Source organism: Elephas maximus, chromosome 2 (assembly GCF_024166365.1).
Source record: "Elephas maximus indicus isolate mEleMax1 chromosome 2, mEleMax1 primary haplotype, whole genome shotgun sequence".
Taxonomy (NCBI): Eukaryota; Metazoa; Chordata; class Mammalia; order Proboscidea; family Elephantidae; genus Elephas; species Elephas maximus.
The window spans coordinates 186,577,575-186,596,280 of record NC_064820.1 but is presented as its reverse complement, the minus strand read 5'-3'; the positions used below and the strand labels follow the sequence as shown (position 1 = coordinate 186,596,280).

The 18,706-nt window shown below is 44.5% G+C and overlaps 1 protein-coding gene across 2 annotated transcripts in view; it reads right to left on the bottom strand.

Annotated features, from left to right (window-relative positions):
- Window positions 1-18,706, bottom strand: part of WWC1 (WW and C2 domain containing 1) — a 202,192-nt gene that overhangs the window by 160,650 nt on the left and 22,836 nt on the right. Inside the window, exon 2 of one of the 2 annotated variants that reach the window (XM_049874283.1) lies at window positions 6,446-6,527. The exons of the other annotated variant lie outside the window; for it this stretch is intronic. Within the exon in view, the coding sequence (XP_049730240.1) occupies window positions 6,446-6,498 (53 nt within the window). The 5' untranslated portion in view covers window positions 6,499-6,527. The remainder of the gene's footprint in view (window positions 1-6,445; window positions 6,528-18,706) is intronic. 2 annotated transcript variants of the gene reach the window in all.

Sequence of the window (18,706 nt, the reverse complement as noted above, 5' to 3'; positions counted from 1 at the left end):
ATACATACACGCATACACACTGATCACATACACACACGTACACTATACTTCACCGAATCTAAGAAAGCTTCACAGGATTATTACAGGTACATCCAGGAGGGGGAAACATTGCCAGTTAGCTACAACCCAATGCTTTCTTTACCTTAGAATGCTTATTTTTATTGAAAAACCTTATTTAAATTTATTTAGACATAAAAATTTTTTTTTTTTTTATCATATGGCTGTCTTTTACGTATATAAAAAGATGAACATGCATGAAATGAATTAGTTAAAATGTTCACAGAATTGAACCCTTTTCAGCTCTCAGTCCTGGCACCTGTGTTTTTCCTCACAGTGTGATCCTCCATGTCACTGAGGGTGTGGAGGCGATATTTCTTGAACTAGTGGTTCTGCTAGTATCTCCATTATTTCTCTTCCATGCCACTGACAATGACTTTGAGTTTTGATTCTGGTGTATTCTTGATTGTACCAGAAGATGTCAAAGAAAGGGTTTATAATAAGAACAAAGGTTTGTATCCCATGTGCAAATGGTCCTTAAATGGTTTGCTGACTGAAACACAGAGTGACCACAGCTATCTAGTTAGTGGGAACAGCAACTAAGTTTGAGCAACGAAAACTATGACCAACAGCATTTATAAAATTTATCTCCAGTTTGAAGATGTTCAAATGTAAAAAAAAAAAAAAAAAAAGTTAATCTTAAAACCAATGAATTCTCTATAGTACATATACTATCTCCTTCAGCTCACTCTCACTGGGGAATGCAAACTCAGGTGACTACCTGGCCAGGCAGGTAATTAAACAAGCAAGAGGGCTAGGTGGGGCTGTAGTGCCAGGTTCACCTCCCACCAAGTCACACCCACTCTATGCATTCCATACACTCACAGTGAGGTAAGGTGAGGTGAGTAACAAGGGTGATCCAGAGGAGTGACAATCAACCACTGCACTGAGCACACACAATCCTAGTTAATCCTGACAATTCCGAGGGCACCTATTGTTAACTCCATTTTATGGACAAAAAAACAGAGTCTCAGAGAAGGTGAATGCCTTGCCCAACTCACACAACCAATTAAGTGGCCTCCCTCCACAGAATGTTCTAATTTTTCAAGGTTTTCTTCCAAAAGTGTGTTTCTAAGATACAAATCCACCATGTGTCTGTCAGTTTGTCCTTCTGAGGTAGCTTTCGTGTTACTATGATGCTGAAAGCTATGCCACCGGTATTTCAAATACCACCAGGGTTACTCATGATAGACAGGTTTCAGCAGAGCTTCCAGACAAAGACAGAGGAGGAAGAAGGACCTACCAGTTTGCTTGTGAAAAAACTGGTCAGTGAAAACCTTATGAATAGCAGTGGAACACTCTCTCAGGGCGGAAGGCACTCAAATACGACTGGGGAAGAGCTACCTCCTCAAAGCAGAGTTGACCTTAATGGTGTGGATGGAGTCAAGCATTCAGAGCCTTCATTGCCTGACGTGGCATGAATCAAAATGAGAAGAAACAGCTGCAAGCATCCATTAATAATCTGAACGTGGAAAGTACGAAGTATGAGTCTAGGAAAATTGGAAGTCATAAAAAATGAAATGGAATACATAAAGATCGATATCCTAGGTATTAGTGAGCTGAAATGGACTGGCATTGGCCATTTTGAATCAGACAATCATATGGTCTACTATGCTGGGAATGACAAATCGAAGAGGCATGTGTCGCATTCATTGATGAAAAGAATATCTGAAGATCTATCCTGAAGTACAGTGCTGTCAGTGTTAGGATAATATCCATACGCCTACAAAGAAGACCAGTTAATACGACTATTATTCAAATTTAGGCACCAACCATTAATGTCAAAGATGAGGAAATTGAAGATTTTTACCAACTTCTGCAGTCTGAAATTGATCGAACATGCAATCAAGATGCATTGATAATTACTGCTGATTAGAATGCAAAAGGTGGAAACAAAGAAGGATCAGTCAGTAGTTGGAAAACATGGGGTTGGTGATAGAAACGATACCAGAAATGACATGATGGAATTTTGCAAGACCTATGACTTATTTATCACAAATGCCTTTTTTCAACAACATAAATGGCAACTATACACGTGGACCTCACCAGGTGGAAAACACAGGAATCGAATTGACTACATCTGTGGAAAGAGATGATGGAAAAGTTCACTATCATCAGTGAAGGCCAGGGGCCGACTGCAGAACAGACCATCACCTGCTCATGTGCAAGTTCAAGCTGAAGCTGAAGAAAATTAAAACACATCTGTGGGAGCCAAAGTATGAACTTGAGTATAACCTACATGAATTTGAAGACCATCACAAGAATAGATTTGACACATCGAACACTAACGACCAAAGACCAGATGAGTTCTGGAATGACATCAAGGATATCATACATGAAGAAAGCAAAAGGTCATTAAAAGGACAGGAAAGAAAAGACCAAAATGGATGTCAGAAGAGACTTTGAAACTTGCTCTTGAACATAGAGTAGCTAAAATGAATGGAAGAAATGATGAAGTAAAAGAGCTGAACAGAAGATTTCAAAGGACGGCTTGAGAATATTACAATGAAATGTGCAAGACCTGCAGTCAGAAAACCAAAAGGGAAGGACACGCTTGGCATTTCTCAAGCTGAAAGAATTGAAGAAAAAAATTCAAGCCTTGAGCTGCAATTCTGAAGGATTCTATGGGCAAAATATTGAACGATGCAGGAAGCATCAAAAGATGGAAGTAATACACAGAGTCACTGTACCAGAAAGAATTTGTTGATGTTCAGTTATTTCAGGAGAAAGCATATGATCAAGAACTGATGGTACTGAAGGAAGAAGTCCAAGCTGCACTGAAGGCACTGGCAAAAAACAAGGCTCCAGGAATTGACAGAACGCCAAATGAGATGTTTCAACAAACGGTTGCAGTGCTGGAGGTGCTCACTCATCTATGTCAAGAAATGTGGAAGGGAGCTACATGGCCAAGCAACTAGAAGAGATCCATATTTGTGCCCATTCCAATGAAAGGTGGTCTAACAGAATGCGGAAATTATCAAAAATATCATTACTATCACATGCAAGTAAAATTTTGCTGAAGGTAGTTCACCAATGTTTGCAGCAGTACATCAACAGGGAACTGCCAGAAATTCAAGGCAGATTCAGAAGAGGACGTGGAACTAGGGATAGCATTGCTGATGTCAGTCGGATCTTGGCTGAAAGCAGAGAATACCAGAAAGATGTTTACCTGTGTTTTACTATGCAGAAGCATTTGACTGCGTGGATTATAAAAAATTATGAATAACATTTCGAAGAATGGGAATTCCAGAACACTTAATTGTGCTCACACAGAACCTGTACATAGACCAAGAGGCAGTTGTTCGAACAGAACAAGAGAGTACTACGTGGTTTAAAATCAGGAAAGGTGTGCTTCAGGGTTGTATCCTTTCACCATACTTATTCAATCTGTATGCTAATCAAATAATCTGAGAAGCTGGACTATATGAAGAAGAACGGGGCACCAGGATTTTAGGAAGGCTCATTAACAACCTGCAATACGCAGATGACACAACCTTGCTTGCTGGAAGTGAAGACTCGAAGTACTTGCTGATGAAGATTAAAGACCACAGCGTTCAGTATGGATTATACCTCAACATAAAGCAACAAAAATCCTCACAACTGGACCAATGAGCAACATCACGATAAATGGAGAAAATATTGATGTCAAGGATTTCATTTGCTTGAATCTACGATAAACGCCATGGAAGCAGCAATTAAAAAATCAAAGGATATATTGCACTGGGCAGGTCTGCTGCAAGATATCTCTTTAAAGTATTGAAAAGCGAAGATGTCACTTTGAAGATAAAGGCGTGCCTGACCCAAACTATGGTATTTTCAACCACCTCATATGCATGCAAAAGCTGGAAGGCTGAAGAAGAATTGATGCCTTTGAATTATGGTGTTGGCGGAGAATATTGAATATACCATGGACTACCAGAGGAATGAACAAATTTGCCTTGGAAGAAGTAGTCAGAATGCTCCTTAGAAGAACAGATGGCGAGACTTCATCTCATGTACTTTGGACATGTTTTCAGGAGGGACTAGTCCCTGGAGAAGGACATCAGGCTTGGTAAACTAGAAGGTCAGAGAAAAAGAGGAAGACCCTCAATGAGATGGACTGACAAAGTGGCTGCAACAATAGGCTTAAACATAGCAACAATTGTGAGGATAGCGCAGGATCGGGCAGTGTTCTCTGTTGTACATAGATATATATGAGTCGGAACCAACTCGGTGTTACCAAACGAGGTTCAAATCGGAACTCAGAAGTCTTTTTCCTAGAAAGAAACATACAGGTACATATATATACATACAGTTACACACACACACACGCACACTGTTGTTAGTAGCTGTTGAGTTGATTCCAACTCATGGTGGAATCACGTTCAGAAGCAGACTGCCAGGCCTTTCTTCTGAGGTGCCTCTGGGTGGGTTTGAACTGCCAACCTTTTGCTTAGTAGTCAAACGCTTAGCCTTTTACACCACCCAGGTACTGTGATACATATATATATACACAAATACAGATAAATATGTATATTTTGTATTTACATATCTATACATATATATTTGTATTTGTGTATACGTGTATATATATATAGCACTGGGTTCTGGGATATATATATATATACACACATATACTGGAGCATGTCGGTGGTGGCAATGGTTATGCATTTGACTACTAACATTCACATATATAGCAGTGCAGGTCCCAGGCTGATCCCCAAGATCCTCCTGTTCAATGTATCATATTCCTGAGTGTAGTGAGGGGGATCCAGCCAAGGGGTGATAAGGGAATAGAGACTTTTCTTTTTGTATCCCTTTGAAGAAAATAAATTTCTAACCAAAGCCACAGTTTTTATAGAATATTGCTTTACATCATTTCACTTTCCCCTTTATTTATTTTCTGCTCTTTCTACTATTGTTTTGCCCCCATCCTCCCATATTCATGCACTGACCTTCCCGCGCTAGAGGAAGAAAGCTGGTATTCCTAAGCCCTCCTCCTTTCCAGTGGACAGTGGGCACAAGGTCCAGGAATTTGCAGAATCTGGCAAAAGGCTCTGTCCACTAATTTCCAGGTTCATTAGCAGGGCTCCTTAATTATAAACCTTCCTCCCCTCTCTCCCCCTACACGCCCACCCCTCTTCCCCAAACACCTAAAACAGCAGATTAAGTTTTAACTTTTGCTGGCAGGACACCTGCTTCTGAAATTCCTCCTCCCCCTATCTCCTAGGATTTATAACTCATAAGTAAACATTTACACTGGTTAAGATTTACCAAAAGGAAGTGTGGCCTGGAATGCTTCCTTTGAAGTTCTGTCTCAAGTGAAGAAAGAGCACTTTTTAAATGTATAAAATGAGAAAACAGCTCATGTAGGAAGGAAAAAACTCAAAGCCTTCTCTGAGTGATGCCTGACTTGGGGCTCAGCATTAACTAGGCCTCCTTGGTTTTTCCTTGGGCCTTGGTGCCAGCCTAAGTTAAAGCCTAACTATAACTCAAAACGGAGTCCCTGGTTGGTACAAATGCTTAATGTGCTTGGCTGAAGGATCAAGTCCACCCAGAGATGCCTCAGAAATGAGGCCTGGGGACCTATTTCTAAAAATCAACCACCGAAACCCCTATGGAGCACAGTTCTACTCTGACACACATGGGGTTGCCGTGAGCCGGAATCACCTTCATGGCAACCGGTACTGATATAATTCAAAATAGCAGGTCTCTTTGCTCCAGTGTAAATGGGTTCTTTGTCTACAATGCAATCAAGCGGCCTCCTGGAAACTCTGGGCTAGAACTTTCTTCCTGACTGAGATACTACCAACAGGGAAGAAAGAAAAGAGTACCTTACAATGGGGAAACCAAAGCGTAAGTAAGGCCAACACTATAGATGGGAAAGATCCCAGTGCCCACCACTTCTGCCAGACAAAGCTGATTTTCTCATGCTTTATTGGAGGAGGGTGCAGCCCACAGAGGGTGGATGCTGGCCAAGCTGACAGGTGAGGGCCAGATGCCGTGCCAAACAGGGTCAGCAGACAATGAGGGTGGCAGGGACTTTTGGGGAAAGGGAAGTGAAAAAGTGTCCCACACTCACCCCAGGCTTACTGGTGCATATTCTTGTAAGCTAATGGAAACACTCTAATAAGATAAAGAGGGATGAAGTCACTATATGATGTACATATGCGATCAGAACCGGCTACCCCTTTAGTAACAGCACCTAAGGTAGAATCAACCAAGAATATCGACCACATAGGGGCAAGTCCCAGGCACTTGTTGTGCACCAACAAATGAAGGAAGAGCCAGTGAAGCAAGGACTCACCGGGAAATATCATCATAACACCCAGCTATATTTGTGGTGGTTCTGTAGTAGAATTCTCACCTTCCATTCATGAGAACTGGGTTCAATTCCCTGCCGACTCACCTCCTGCGCAGCCACCACCCATCTGTCAGTGGAGGCTTGCTTGTTGCTGTCATGCTGAGCAGGTATCACCGGAGCTTCCAGACTAGAAAGAAAGGCCTGGTGATATACTTCTGAAAATCAGCTAATGAGAACCAATGGAACACAGTTCTACTCTAACAAATACAAGGTTGCCATGAGTTGGAATTAACTCGATGGCAACTGGTAAAGTTTGTTTTGGTGGGCAGTGGTGGTTCAGTGTTAGAATTCTCATCTTCCATACAAGAGACTCGGGTTTGATTCCTGGCCAATGCCCCTCGTGCATAGCCACCACCCGTCTGTCGATGGAGGCTTGCGTGTTGCTATGATACTGAACAGGTTTCAGTGGAGCTTCTAGACTAAGATGGACTAGGAGAAAAGGCCTGGCAATCGACTTCTGAAAACCAGCCAATGAAAACCCTACGGAGCACCACGGTCCAATCTGTGACTGATCATGGGTAGTGCAGGACAGGGCAATATTTCATTCCCTTGGGGCTAGTCGTAAGTTCAGGGCCGACTAGGCAGCTGGTAACAAACAAGCATTCTAGGTACTTGCTGACTACCTGCATTAGCAGCTTAGTCTTCACTACAGTCCACATTTTACAAATGAGGTGACTAAGGCTAACTGGCCAAGGATGTCCAGGATGCCACTGCACTATACGTTGTCCAATGGAAGAGGTTTATTAAAAGTAGCCTGAGCGATACAGTGAAAGAAGCACTGAACTTGGGCTCCAAAAATGTGGGAGGCCTAGCTCTGCTCTGTTAGCTGGGTGACCTCGAGCAAGTCACTCAACCTGCTGCAGGTGGTTCTGACCCCACTTTTGCCCTCAGCTGCAGCATTTCAGTGGTTACGCTTTGGAGGAAGCAGACCACACCAACCCACTAGCTCTAATTTCCTAAGTGATCTATCCAAGTATTTGATATACCATCAGCATGAATGTAACAAATTTTGCAAGGAATATTCTTGTAGGCCAAGTTTCCTTGATTCTGGGTTTCCTATAAAGAAGGAAGTGTGTTCCTTCCAACATGAGCTTATAGTTTCATTACAGAAAACTTCCAGAGTTGGGAAAAAAGTCAGCTTACCGCTACACCTCACCATTTGACAACTTTGGCTTTCGTTAAGCAGATATTTATAAGCACTGGCCCTTCATGCTTCTTAAATTCAATGCTATCAGCATGGCTTAGCTTTACTTGGAAGGAAAAGCAAATCCGGGCATTGAACATCAATCTTTTTTTTTTAATTTTAACAGTTTTAATGAGGTATAATTTACATACAACAAACTGCATATGTTAAATACAATCTGATGTTTTGACATATGTATACACCTATAAAACATATGTATGTATCTATAAAACCATCACCATAATCAAGATAATTAACACATCCATCACCCCAAAAGTTTCTCCATACCTTTTGCTGCGCATTAGTCTTGATGCTTCTGGCTTCCCGGCTTCTCAAAAAGCCACTATCACGTGCAGAGAAAGACCCTGACCCTGTTCTCAATTCGATCCAATGTCCATAATCACAAACCCATTTCTTTGCACTCCTAAAGCTCAATTTCCTGATTTGTGAATTAGGGATGAAACTATTTCCCTCACAAGGTTGTCAGTGAGGAGCTGATGAGGTTGCAGAAGGTAAAACTCTTTTAATTATAAACATTCCAGCACTTACTATGTGCTGGGCCCTTTAACACACTATCTGAATGAATCAATATTGGACATGCATGTCAGAAGCAAACACAAAAATACAGGGCACTGTGTGAACAGATCAACAAATCAACAAATGAAGAAATGGAGGGAGGAAAAGGGGGAGGGAACTGGGAAGACCAATGGGGGCCCTATATGCCAAGGAGTTGCTGGTTTTCTGTGGGCATTGGAGAACCAGAAGAAATTTCTACTAAGAGGAGCCATTTACTCTGGAAAGCACACTGGAAGAAAACTCCAAAAGTAGGTAGGTACAATGAGGGATTGCTGGGGAAAAATGCTGCAGTCTGGCCACCCTGTTAACTGACTGTTGCAATGGCCAATGCAAGAATGATGCCTCAACTCGTTGAACTCAACCACCAAAGGGTCTAGGCAAGCTCTAGATTTGCAAGGCTAAACTCTCCCAGGGGCTTATCTTGTTATACATCTCTTCATATGTGAACTAAAACTGTCACGCCAGAGCCCTGAACCCCTAACTCCTATCCCCATACTCACCTCACTACCTTAAAACAAAACAAAAACAAACCATTGCTCAAGTAGAATGTTATTGCATGAAAACAATGCCATTCTTTACTATCCAGGCACACCCTATCCATGGTTTGAGCTTCTCTTCCTCTAGGGAGTTTTTAATTATTACTTACAAAATACCCAGCCCCCTCCCCTGCTCCACCTGGTGCTGACTCCATCCCTTTCAATATCTGAATGGCAGAAACCAGCCTGAGGCTGAACACTGCCATCTCCTCCTGTGTCCCAGGACACCCAGAGTTCCCAGTGGCCAACACTGACCCCATCCATCACCCCAACACCCCAGCACTCTTCAACTTCAGGGAACATGACTTCGAGCTCTGGCATTACATGTGAGCTTGGCAGGTTCCAGAAAAGACTCTGGCTCCTGTCCAAGAGCCCCAGAGACTGTCTTCTCACAGGCAAAAGGAGAACAGAAGCTGAGCACAGAATGAGGCTGTAGAGTTCAGCTGGCTTCTGCCTACTTTTGGTCTTGTCACTGACTCAAAGGAGATCAGGCCTGGAATGAGGAAACTCCCTCAGTCCTTACACTTGTAAAGAGCTGGGAAGCCTGCTCTACTGGCTCCAGTCATTTATTCATGCTTTTTGACCTGTTATCAGGTGTGTACACATTTAGGATTGCAATGCCTTAATGAATTGGTATATTAGTATAAAAGGTCTCTCTGTGAATCTGGTGATATTCTTTGGTTTTAGTATACTTTGTCTGATATGAATATAACCATTTCACTTTTCTTTTGATTACTATTTGTATGGCATATCTTTTCCTGTTCTTTTACTTTGAAACTCTCTGTGTATTTATATTTAACGTGACTCTCTTGTACATAGCACATACACTTGACCCTTGCTTTTTTTTTCCCCCCAACTTGAAAATCCCTGCCTTTTAATTGGAGTGTTTAGGCCAATTACTTTTAATGGCTGATTGATAGGGTTCTGTGTTTTACAAGATAGACTTGGCTCCTGACCTCTCAGAGGTTACAGTCTAGAGCAAGAGTTAGTGGCAAACTATGGCCCGCAGGCTAAATCCATTCCCTGGCTGTTTTTGTAAATTAAGTTTTATTGGGACACAGCCATGCTCATTCATTTATATATTGTCTATAGCTGCTTTCATGCTACAGAGTTAAGTAGTTATAACCAAAATGGCATGGCCCACAAAACCTAAAATATTTACTATACAGACCTTTATAGAAAATGTTTGCCAAGGGTAACTTTTGGGTCTCAGTATCCCTTTATACTCTTAAAAACTGAGGATCCTAATAAGCTTCTGTTCTACGTAGGTTTTATTTATCATAACAGAAATTAAAGCTGAGAAAATGTGAAAATATTAATTTATTAGCTCATTTGAAAAGAACAATGATAAACCCATTATGTGTCAACATAAATAACATCTTTATAATTACACCCACTCCTCACTTATTGACCTGGTTAGGTTCCTAAGACCAGGTTGTTATGTGAAAATTGGAGTTATGCAAAAATGGAGATGACTACATCAGATCACAAAAGGGAGGATGACTACATCATTACATAACTGCCGAACCACTAGGAATCATGGCCCAGCCAAGTTCACACACAACCTTAACCATCACGGCCAGAGTTACTCTCGCCTCGCACTTTGATGTCCGTCACTGCTAGACATATGTCGTTAATGTGCAAAATAGTTGGATAGTAGGTTTTTTACTATTGTCCTAAATGTGAAATGTTGGATAATGAGACAGTCAATAAATGAGGAGTAGGTGTAATTATATTTTCTAGCCCTCCAAAAATACTGGTGAGAAGAGTGGCATTATTTTACATTTTTTTGCAAATCTCTTTAATGGTTGGCTTGACAGAAGACGCAATCGCTGGTTCTGCATTCAATCTGTTCTAATATCACACATCATATAGTCTCTGGAAAATTCCACTGTACACCAGTGAGAGGCTGAAAAACAGACAATTTCTATTATCAAGTTTTGACCTAGCAGGCCCCTCGAAGGGATCTTGGGGACTTCCAGGAACCACACTTTGAGAACTGGTGGCCTAAAAGGGTCCTAGGCTGACATGACACAAAAATAACAGGAGGTGCTTACTAATTACAACTGAACAACTGATTTAAAGGAAAAGTACGGGAAGGTACTGTAAGGGAATGGAGACACAGAACCTGACCTCCTCCAAGGAGTGGAGAACAATTCCTTAAGAAACTGACTTAAGCTGGACCCTGAAAGATGAGTGGGAGGTTCACCAGGTGAAGGTGGGGAGAGGAGGAAGTTCTCCCTTCAGTACTCTCCTCTGCTGCCTCGCTGAGGAGATCGGGTTAGGCTTCAGAGAAGATCAGAGACAGGGATCACTTTCTCCCATGACATCTTCCCTAGGGGTGAGTGACCAAGTCGGAAAGCCGCTCTGGAAAGCAAGGGCAAATTGTTTTCCAGGGTCCCTCTGACACTCCTGGAATTAACCTCAATGGTGGGAAAAACCCTGGTCCCTCGGGGATAAGGATGAAGTCCCACCATGTGGAGGCCCAAGGGATACAATTCAGAGAACGGATATTTAGGTCCTTATAATGCAGTGTTCAAACAAAAACCCTTAGCTAACTGCCTTAATTTAAGGCAACTGGGAACCATTCAGCATCCAGATGGTTATTTGCTCTAATAATTATTGGTTGAAGGACCCATTAGCAGCTACCTCTCCACTTAATTTCCAGGCCTAGTTCCCATTTCCTGGCCGCCAGCTCTGCAAACAGTCACTCTGAAAACCGGACGCTGTCAAGCTTCAGGATGGATAGCAGAGGCTGCACTGTTCTTCTCCCTGAAATGCTCATGCATGTGTTGAGAAAACCCACTAGGCTCCAGCCACCATCTCACCTCAAACACCCAAGCCCTTTGCCCCACTGAAAAGGTCTATGCAGAGAAGAAAACCATCGGTGGATGACGAAGGTAGCAGATTCTAGCTACTCTTCGCTGAGAGTAATGATGCCCAGGACTTAGCAGACGCGTACAGTGCATCTCACACCGTTCTATGGGGTTCATTTGTATTAATTCATTGAACCCTCACGGTAACCCTAGGAGGTCAGCTCAATCGTGGTTCCATTTTACACAGGGGAAATTAGACACAGAGAGGTATTGTGACTCACCCAAAGTCACAAAGTTAGTAAGTAGAGGAGTCAGAATTAAACCCAGCCAGTTTGGCTTCTGGAGTCCCAGGGTGGTGCAAATATTTAACATGCTCGGCTGCTAACCAAGAGGCTGGAGAATTGAGTACACTCAAGAGGTACCTCAGAAGGAAGGCCTGGTGATCTACTTCAGAAAAATCAGCCCCTGAAAGCTCTGTAGAGGACAGTTCTGCTCTGACACACATGGGGGCGCCATGAGTTGGAAGCAACTCAACGGCAACTGTTCTGTTTTTCCCTTTTTTTAGTTTGGCTTCCAAGACTCAGTCCTTAAACATTATACTCTACTGCCTCTCTGGCTCTGGAATGACATGAGAAGTTGGTTTTTAAAAATAGTATCTGTGTAATAAACCTCAGAATGTTTATTACGATAATTACAATAGGTATTATCTTGAATAAAAATCATCTAATAAAAAATTTTGAGCTGATTCCATTTCTGGACTTCTGGAACTGAGAGAAATTTGCAAATAGATTAAGTGCTATGGCCTCTCCTTGGTCTGCATGTCAAGCCCAAGAGTTGATTCGCGGGCTTAAACTACTGGATTCTAATCAGAGAGTTAAAAAAAAAAAAAAAAAATCATTCTTTGTGAAAGAGAACAGGAACAAAGGGCCAATAATCCCAGGGGTTGGACAATAAAAGCTGGATCATTCAGTGTAACATGGCCCTTCGATCTCTGCAGCGCTGCATTCTTTTGGCTACCTATGAACATGTTCTCAGAAAGCCCCGAGTCCAGATCGCAAGGATTCTGATGACCTCACCGGGCTATTGCCTTGCACTGATAACGCTTCACTCAGCACGCCATGGTCTCTCACAAAGGCAGGCGGCATCTCCGAATGAAAATGGGGACATTCAGGAGCTGTGTTTCAGGAGTCATTAGCAATTAGACCTAACTTGCCCACTAGTTTTTTTTTTTTTTGTCCCTGTATACTGGCCTCTCCTTCCCACACAACCCTACCTCTTTCTCCCTCCAGTGAGCCAGGGTGCTGGGAATTCTGGAGAGAAGGACTTTTTCTCTCTGGAAAGGCTTCTGTGTTCATATTTCCAAATAGCTACAAACCCTAAGCTTGTCTCATCTGCCAGCTTGTTGTATTGTAGGGGTTTGCGTATTGCTGTGATGCTGGAAGTTATGCCAGTGGTATTTCAAACACCAGTAGGGTCACCCATGGTGGACAGGTTTCAGTGGAGCTTCAGACTAAGAAGGACTAGGAAGAAAGGCCTGGCGATCTACTTCCAAATATTAGCCAATGAAAACCCTATGGATCACAACAGAATATTGTCTGATAGAGTACTGGAAGATGAGCCCCCTAGGTTGGAAGGCATTCAAAATACACAGTGGCTGCAACAATGGCCTCAAATAAACCAACGGAAGTGAAGATGGCGCAGGATAGGGCAATGTTTCATTCTATTGTACATGGGGTCGCTAGGAGTTGGAACAAGCTCGATGGCAACTAACCATAATGGATCCTAAGAAGGCAGGGGACAAAGAAGGAAATCAGAGAGAAGGCACTGTCTGGAGAAGGCCCTGGGTTCAGTGCCTGGGAACCTCTCAGACAGAAAGCATGTGCTTGGTGGGCCATCACAACCCCAGCTGCCAACCACAGGGCCACACCTCCTGTCCTCGCCACTCTACAGAGTAGAGTCTGTGGATCCAGGAAGGAGGCAGGAACTTCTTCCAGCACCTGGATTCCAGTCACTACACCTGGAAAGTGCGAGTACTTAACTGACTCTCAAATCAGGATACATACACAAAATGCTCAGAGAAAAGGTAGTGTCTACTCCATAAGAGTTTGTGACGCTACAGGAGCACATGCCAACCACCTTGGGAAGACAGTGCAACGTTAGCAGGCACACAGGCTGTCTTAGTCATCTAGTGCTGCTATAACAGAAATACCACAAGTGGATGGCTTTAACAAAGACATACTTATTCTCTCACCATTTAGGAGGCTATAAGTCTAAATTCAGGGTGCCAGCTCTAGGGGAAAGCTTTCTCTCTCTGTTGGTTCTAGGGGAAGGTCCTTGTCATCAATCTTCCCCTGGTCTAAGAGGTTCTCATTGCGGGGACCCCAGGTCCAGAGAACGTGCTCTGCTCCCAGCACTGCTATCTTGGTGGTATGAGGTCCCCCTGTCTTTCTGTTCTGCCTCTCCCTTTTACATCTCAAAGGAAACTGATTTAAGACACAACCTAATCTTGTAGATTGAGTCCTGCTTCATTAACATAACTGCCTCTAATGCCTGCCTCATTAACGTCACAGAGGATGGGAAAATCACATCAGATAACAAAAACGGTGGATAATCACACAATCCTGGGAATCATGGACTAGCCAAGCTGTCACATTTTTGGGGAGACACAATTCAAACCATGACACAGGCCACGGGGTCAGAGAGCCCTAGATGGGCTCCAAACCCTCCTGCCACCGAGCTGTATGACCTTGACAAGTTTCCTAACCTCTCTGAGCCTCAGGTGCCTCACCTGGAAGCTGAGGACAAGTGAAATAGTTGTTGCTGCTAGCTACAGTTGAGTTGGCCCTTGACACATGGCAACCCCGTGCACAATGCCCAGTTCTGCACCATCCTCCATGATCGGTTGCAAATCAGACCACTGTGATCTACAGGTTTTTCCTTGACTGATTTTGGCTAAATGGCTAAATTCCTCAGTAAATGGTGGCAAGCACTACCTTCTCCAGCTGAGGGTTTCCAGAGCATCAAATGAGATTTTTGAACTTTATTATCATCTTATAATTTTTCGAATGTGAAATCTTGACTAAATGAGAGCTCTGTACTCTTCCTCCTGGAGGCAAATCGTGTGTAATTGGGGGAGATAAGAGAGAAAGGGAGTGGATTCAGAAATAACATCTTCAGGAAAAAAAGCAGGAAAGAAACCCAGTAATTGCCTAAAATCTTGTAACACCTGACTCCTGAAGGATTCTGACAGAGCCCACATTTAACTGAAACTGGATGCCTCCCTTTCGCTAATTCGAGAAGCATTAGTTGAGGGCCTTCTGTACTCAGGTCGTCCGCCCTGACCCACTCGCCTGCAATTCAGCCAGCCCTTTTTTTTTTTTTCTTTTCAACAATCCAGGGAAAGGTTGTCCCCGCTGTGGACTGAGAGACCAGGCCACCCCCACCCGCATCCTGACCTCACACAGTAAGAGGTCAGTCTGTCTGCTGCATCCGAGGTCCCCTGTGGTGATGGAGGTCTGGGCTGACCCTCAGAATCTCCCCAGGCCAGGCCTGGCCTTTTCAAAGCTACCCTCCCAACACATACACACAGAGAAGGGAGCAAGATCAGAGGAGCACCCCAGACTGGTCAAGCAGGTTTAGTGGTGCTAAAGTTGTGAAGAATAAGGAAATGCAGTTTGTTTTTCAGAGCTAGGTGACGGGCAGCAAGCTTTGGATCACAAGCACCTGGCTCCCCTCTCCCTTCAACAAAGTGATTAAGACAGCCCATCTAGGGCTTCTGGTATCTTTGTTTGATTTCTGTTGGGTCAACAGTTACCAGTTCGGCAAATAGCAGTTCCAAGCCTCACACAAAAAAACAGGCTAGCAAGTTCTGAGATACACTGGGGAAAGGACTCTTGGGAGTTTCATGGTCTGATAGCTCTATTCTTTAACTCCTTCTGCCTGAGAAGAGAGAGCCTTAAGCATTCTAGCTGCCCTCGCCTTGGGGTCAGCTTGGGGCTAGAAAATCGTCCCTTAGCCATTTTTTTTTTTTTTTTTGCTACATCAGGAGGAAGCCCAAGCTGTGGAGACTTGCTGAAATGTAGATAAGGAGCTGGACTTCCACTGGGGAAAACTGGCCCCAAATGGAGGGGGGGTGGGGGGGGGCTGTGCACCCAGGCCAATCAGAGCCCTGGGCACTCCTCAGACCCAATGCTTGCCCCCTGCCTCCAGAACCTGACCTAGGAGTTTGTTCAGGCTAACCAGGAGAGGGGTCAGAAGGTGGCAGCTTCTTCATGAGAAGCACTCACTTGTCACCACTCCACACTGTGGCTTCCTGTTACCTAGCAGCCCCCTTTACTTGTTGTTATTAGCTACCTTCAAGTTGGCCCCTGACTCCTGGTGACCCTGTGCACAAAGGAACAAAACCCTGCCCAGTCCTGCACCATCCCTGTGATTGGTTACAGATGGGACCTTCATGCTCCATAGGGTTTTCACTGGCTGGTTTTCAGCAGATCACCAGGCCTTTCTTCCTAAGTGCCCCTTAGTCTAGAAGTTCTGCTGAAACCTATCCAGCATTACAGCAACACACAGTACCCCAGTGACAGACGGCTGGTGGCTGTGCATTAGGTGCGTTGGCCTAGAACTGATCTCAGGTCTCCTGCACGGAAGGCGAGAACTCTACCACTGAACCACCCCGTGCCTCTACTAGTATCCCCCCTATATGGGCAAAACTTTGTGCTAGGCCTGGGGAGACTCAACAGGGTGCTTCATAATTCAATAGAGAAGGCAGGCATGAAAAAATGACAACTACGTGGCAGATCTGTGTTCGAAGGACACACAGAGGGTCCCCTAAACAAGATGGGACAAATATGGCAAAGGAGAGCTCCTGGGAAGAAGTAGCGCTTTAACTGTAGTTGTCTGGGTAAAGCAGTGCGAGGGGCAGTACCAGGCAGGGGTACATGGAGTTTATGCAAAAGAGAAGGCCCAGCGGGTAAAAGGAGTCAGAGGTTTTCCAGTTTAAGGCATATTGGAAATCATCTGGGCAGCATATTACAAATGCGAACTCCTAGAAGCCCTGCTGAGAACCCAAAAACCAAACCCACTGCTACTGAATCAATTCCAACTCATAGCGACCCTACAGAACAGAGTAGACCTGCCCTATAGGGCTTCCAAAGCTGTAATCTTTCCAGAAGTAGACGGCCACATCTTTCTCCCCCAAGAAGCTGGTCGGTTCGAGCCACCAACCTTTCGGTTAGCAATTGAGTGCTTAACTGCTGCACCACCAAGTCTCCTCCACTGAGACTGTTGTTGTTGTTAGGTGCCCTCAAGCTGGTTCCAACTTACAGTGACCTTATGTACAACAACCCTATGCCTGGTCCTGCACCACCCTCACAATCGTTATGTTTGAACCCACTGTTGAAGCCACTACGTCAATCCATCTCATCTTAACCAAACAAAAAAACCAAACCCAGCGCCGTCGAGTCGATTCCAACTCATAGCGACCCTATAGGACAGAGTAGAACTGCCCCACAGAGTTTCCAAGGAGCGCCTGGCGGATTCAAATTGCTGACCCTTTGGCTGGCAGCTGTAGCACTTAACCACTACGCCACCAGGGTTTCCCCATCTCGTCCATCTCATCTTAGGATTCGGTAAATTAAGGTAAGGAACTCTGGTGGTGCAACAGCTAAGCGCTCAGCTGCTAACCAAAAGGCTGGTGGTTCAAACCCACCCAGCCGCTCCGCTGGAGAAACACCTGGCGATTTGCATTCATAAAGCTGACAGCCAAGAAAACCCTATGGGGCAGTTCTACTCTGTCACATGAGGTCACCGTAAGTCAAAATGGACTGGACAGCACCCACCCACAACAATGAGTTTAAGGTGGGGGCCCAAGAATCTTCATTTTAAAGGACCTCAGGAAATTCTAACCTAAGAGGTCTACGGACCACACTCTAAGAAGCCTTGCTTTGTAGGAATGGAAAAAAGCTGTTTGCGCCTTTGATGGAATATTGGTTTCTTTTCCTGGAGTGTTCCCAAAGGGACTTTGGACAGCTCTCTAGTGACTTGTTCTTCAGTCATTTTATACAGACATACAGACCAACATCAAACACACAGGGAGGGCGGTGGAGGGAGCATTATCTCAGGAATGTGTCGGGCGGGGTAAGGTCCACACTTAACGCTGAAATGCTGTTCACAGCTGAAATGCTGTTCACAGGCGAATCAGGGCCTGGAGGTGGCAGCTTCCCAATCAAGATGGGAAAGCCCTTCGGAATCTGGCCACACCTTCTTGTCACCCTCATGCTGGGAAAGGCCAGCATTCCACGGGGCTTCTTAGCCTCTTACAGGTTTTCTCAGCAGCCCTTGGTAGCCTCACCGCCCCTTGGGTCTCCAGTCCCCTCACCAGGAATCTGCCCTCTGCTGCTCCATTGCCACCCCAGTCCCAGGCTCATCTGGGCATGTATGCAGGGCCCTGGTTCAACCAACTTAAGCCTTGGCCTAAGGCAGAGTTTCTGCTAGACCCCAAACAGCAGTATTTCTGCCCTCCTTATGTTTCCTCAGGCCCCTGCCTGGAAAGCTTACCGCTGTCCTGAGTTACTCCTTGCCTTGCTCTTGCCGCTGTTCTCTGAGGATGACAGCCCTGACCCTATGATCTCTGCGGAGTGCCTGGCAAACCACCCACCTCCTCATTACCTGTTAGAGCTGACAGGTACTCCCCTTCTGCCAAAATTCACACCTTCTGACTGCCTATGTCCCCTGGAGGCCATGTTCTGCTGCCCTGGTTGGACTTCCCCCCAAAGCCTGTATTTGCTCTGACCTTTGGCACCTGACCCCTGTTGGGCACACACTGAGGCCTCAGGACCCTGCCTTTTCTCAGCAGGTCTGGTTACCTTCTGACCCAGTCCCATGGTCCCACTCCTCCTTCAATCCTTTGCCCTGTGTGGGGCACAGGGAACATGCTGAGAAGCTCCTTTCCCTAGATAGTGTTTATAACTGGCTGTAAAAATCCACTGTTTACTTGATACCACAACTATGCGGTGTGTTCTAGGTCAGTATTAGTAAGAAGACAGTCAGCCACTGAACCAAAAAAAAAAAAAAAGTGCTATGCAAACAGAAGTAGTGTTGAACTGTCAGTGCTGCTCAAATGTTACCATGTATGTGACTCATCGGGGCTCTGGTTAAAATGCAGAGTCTGATTCGGCAGTTCTGGGGTGAAGCCCTG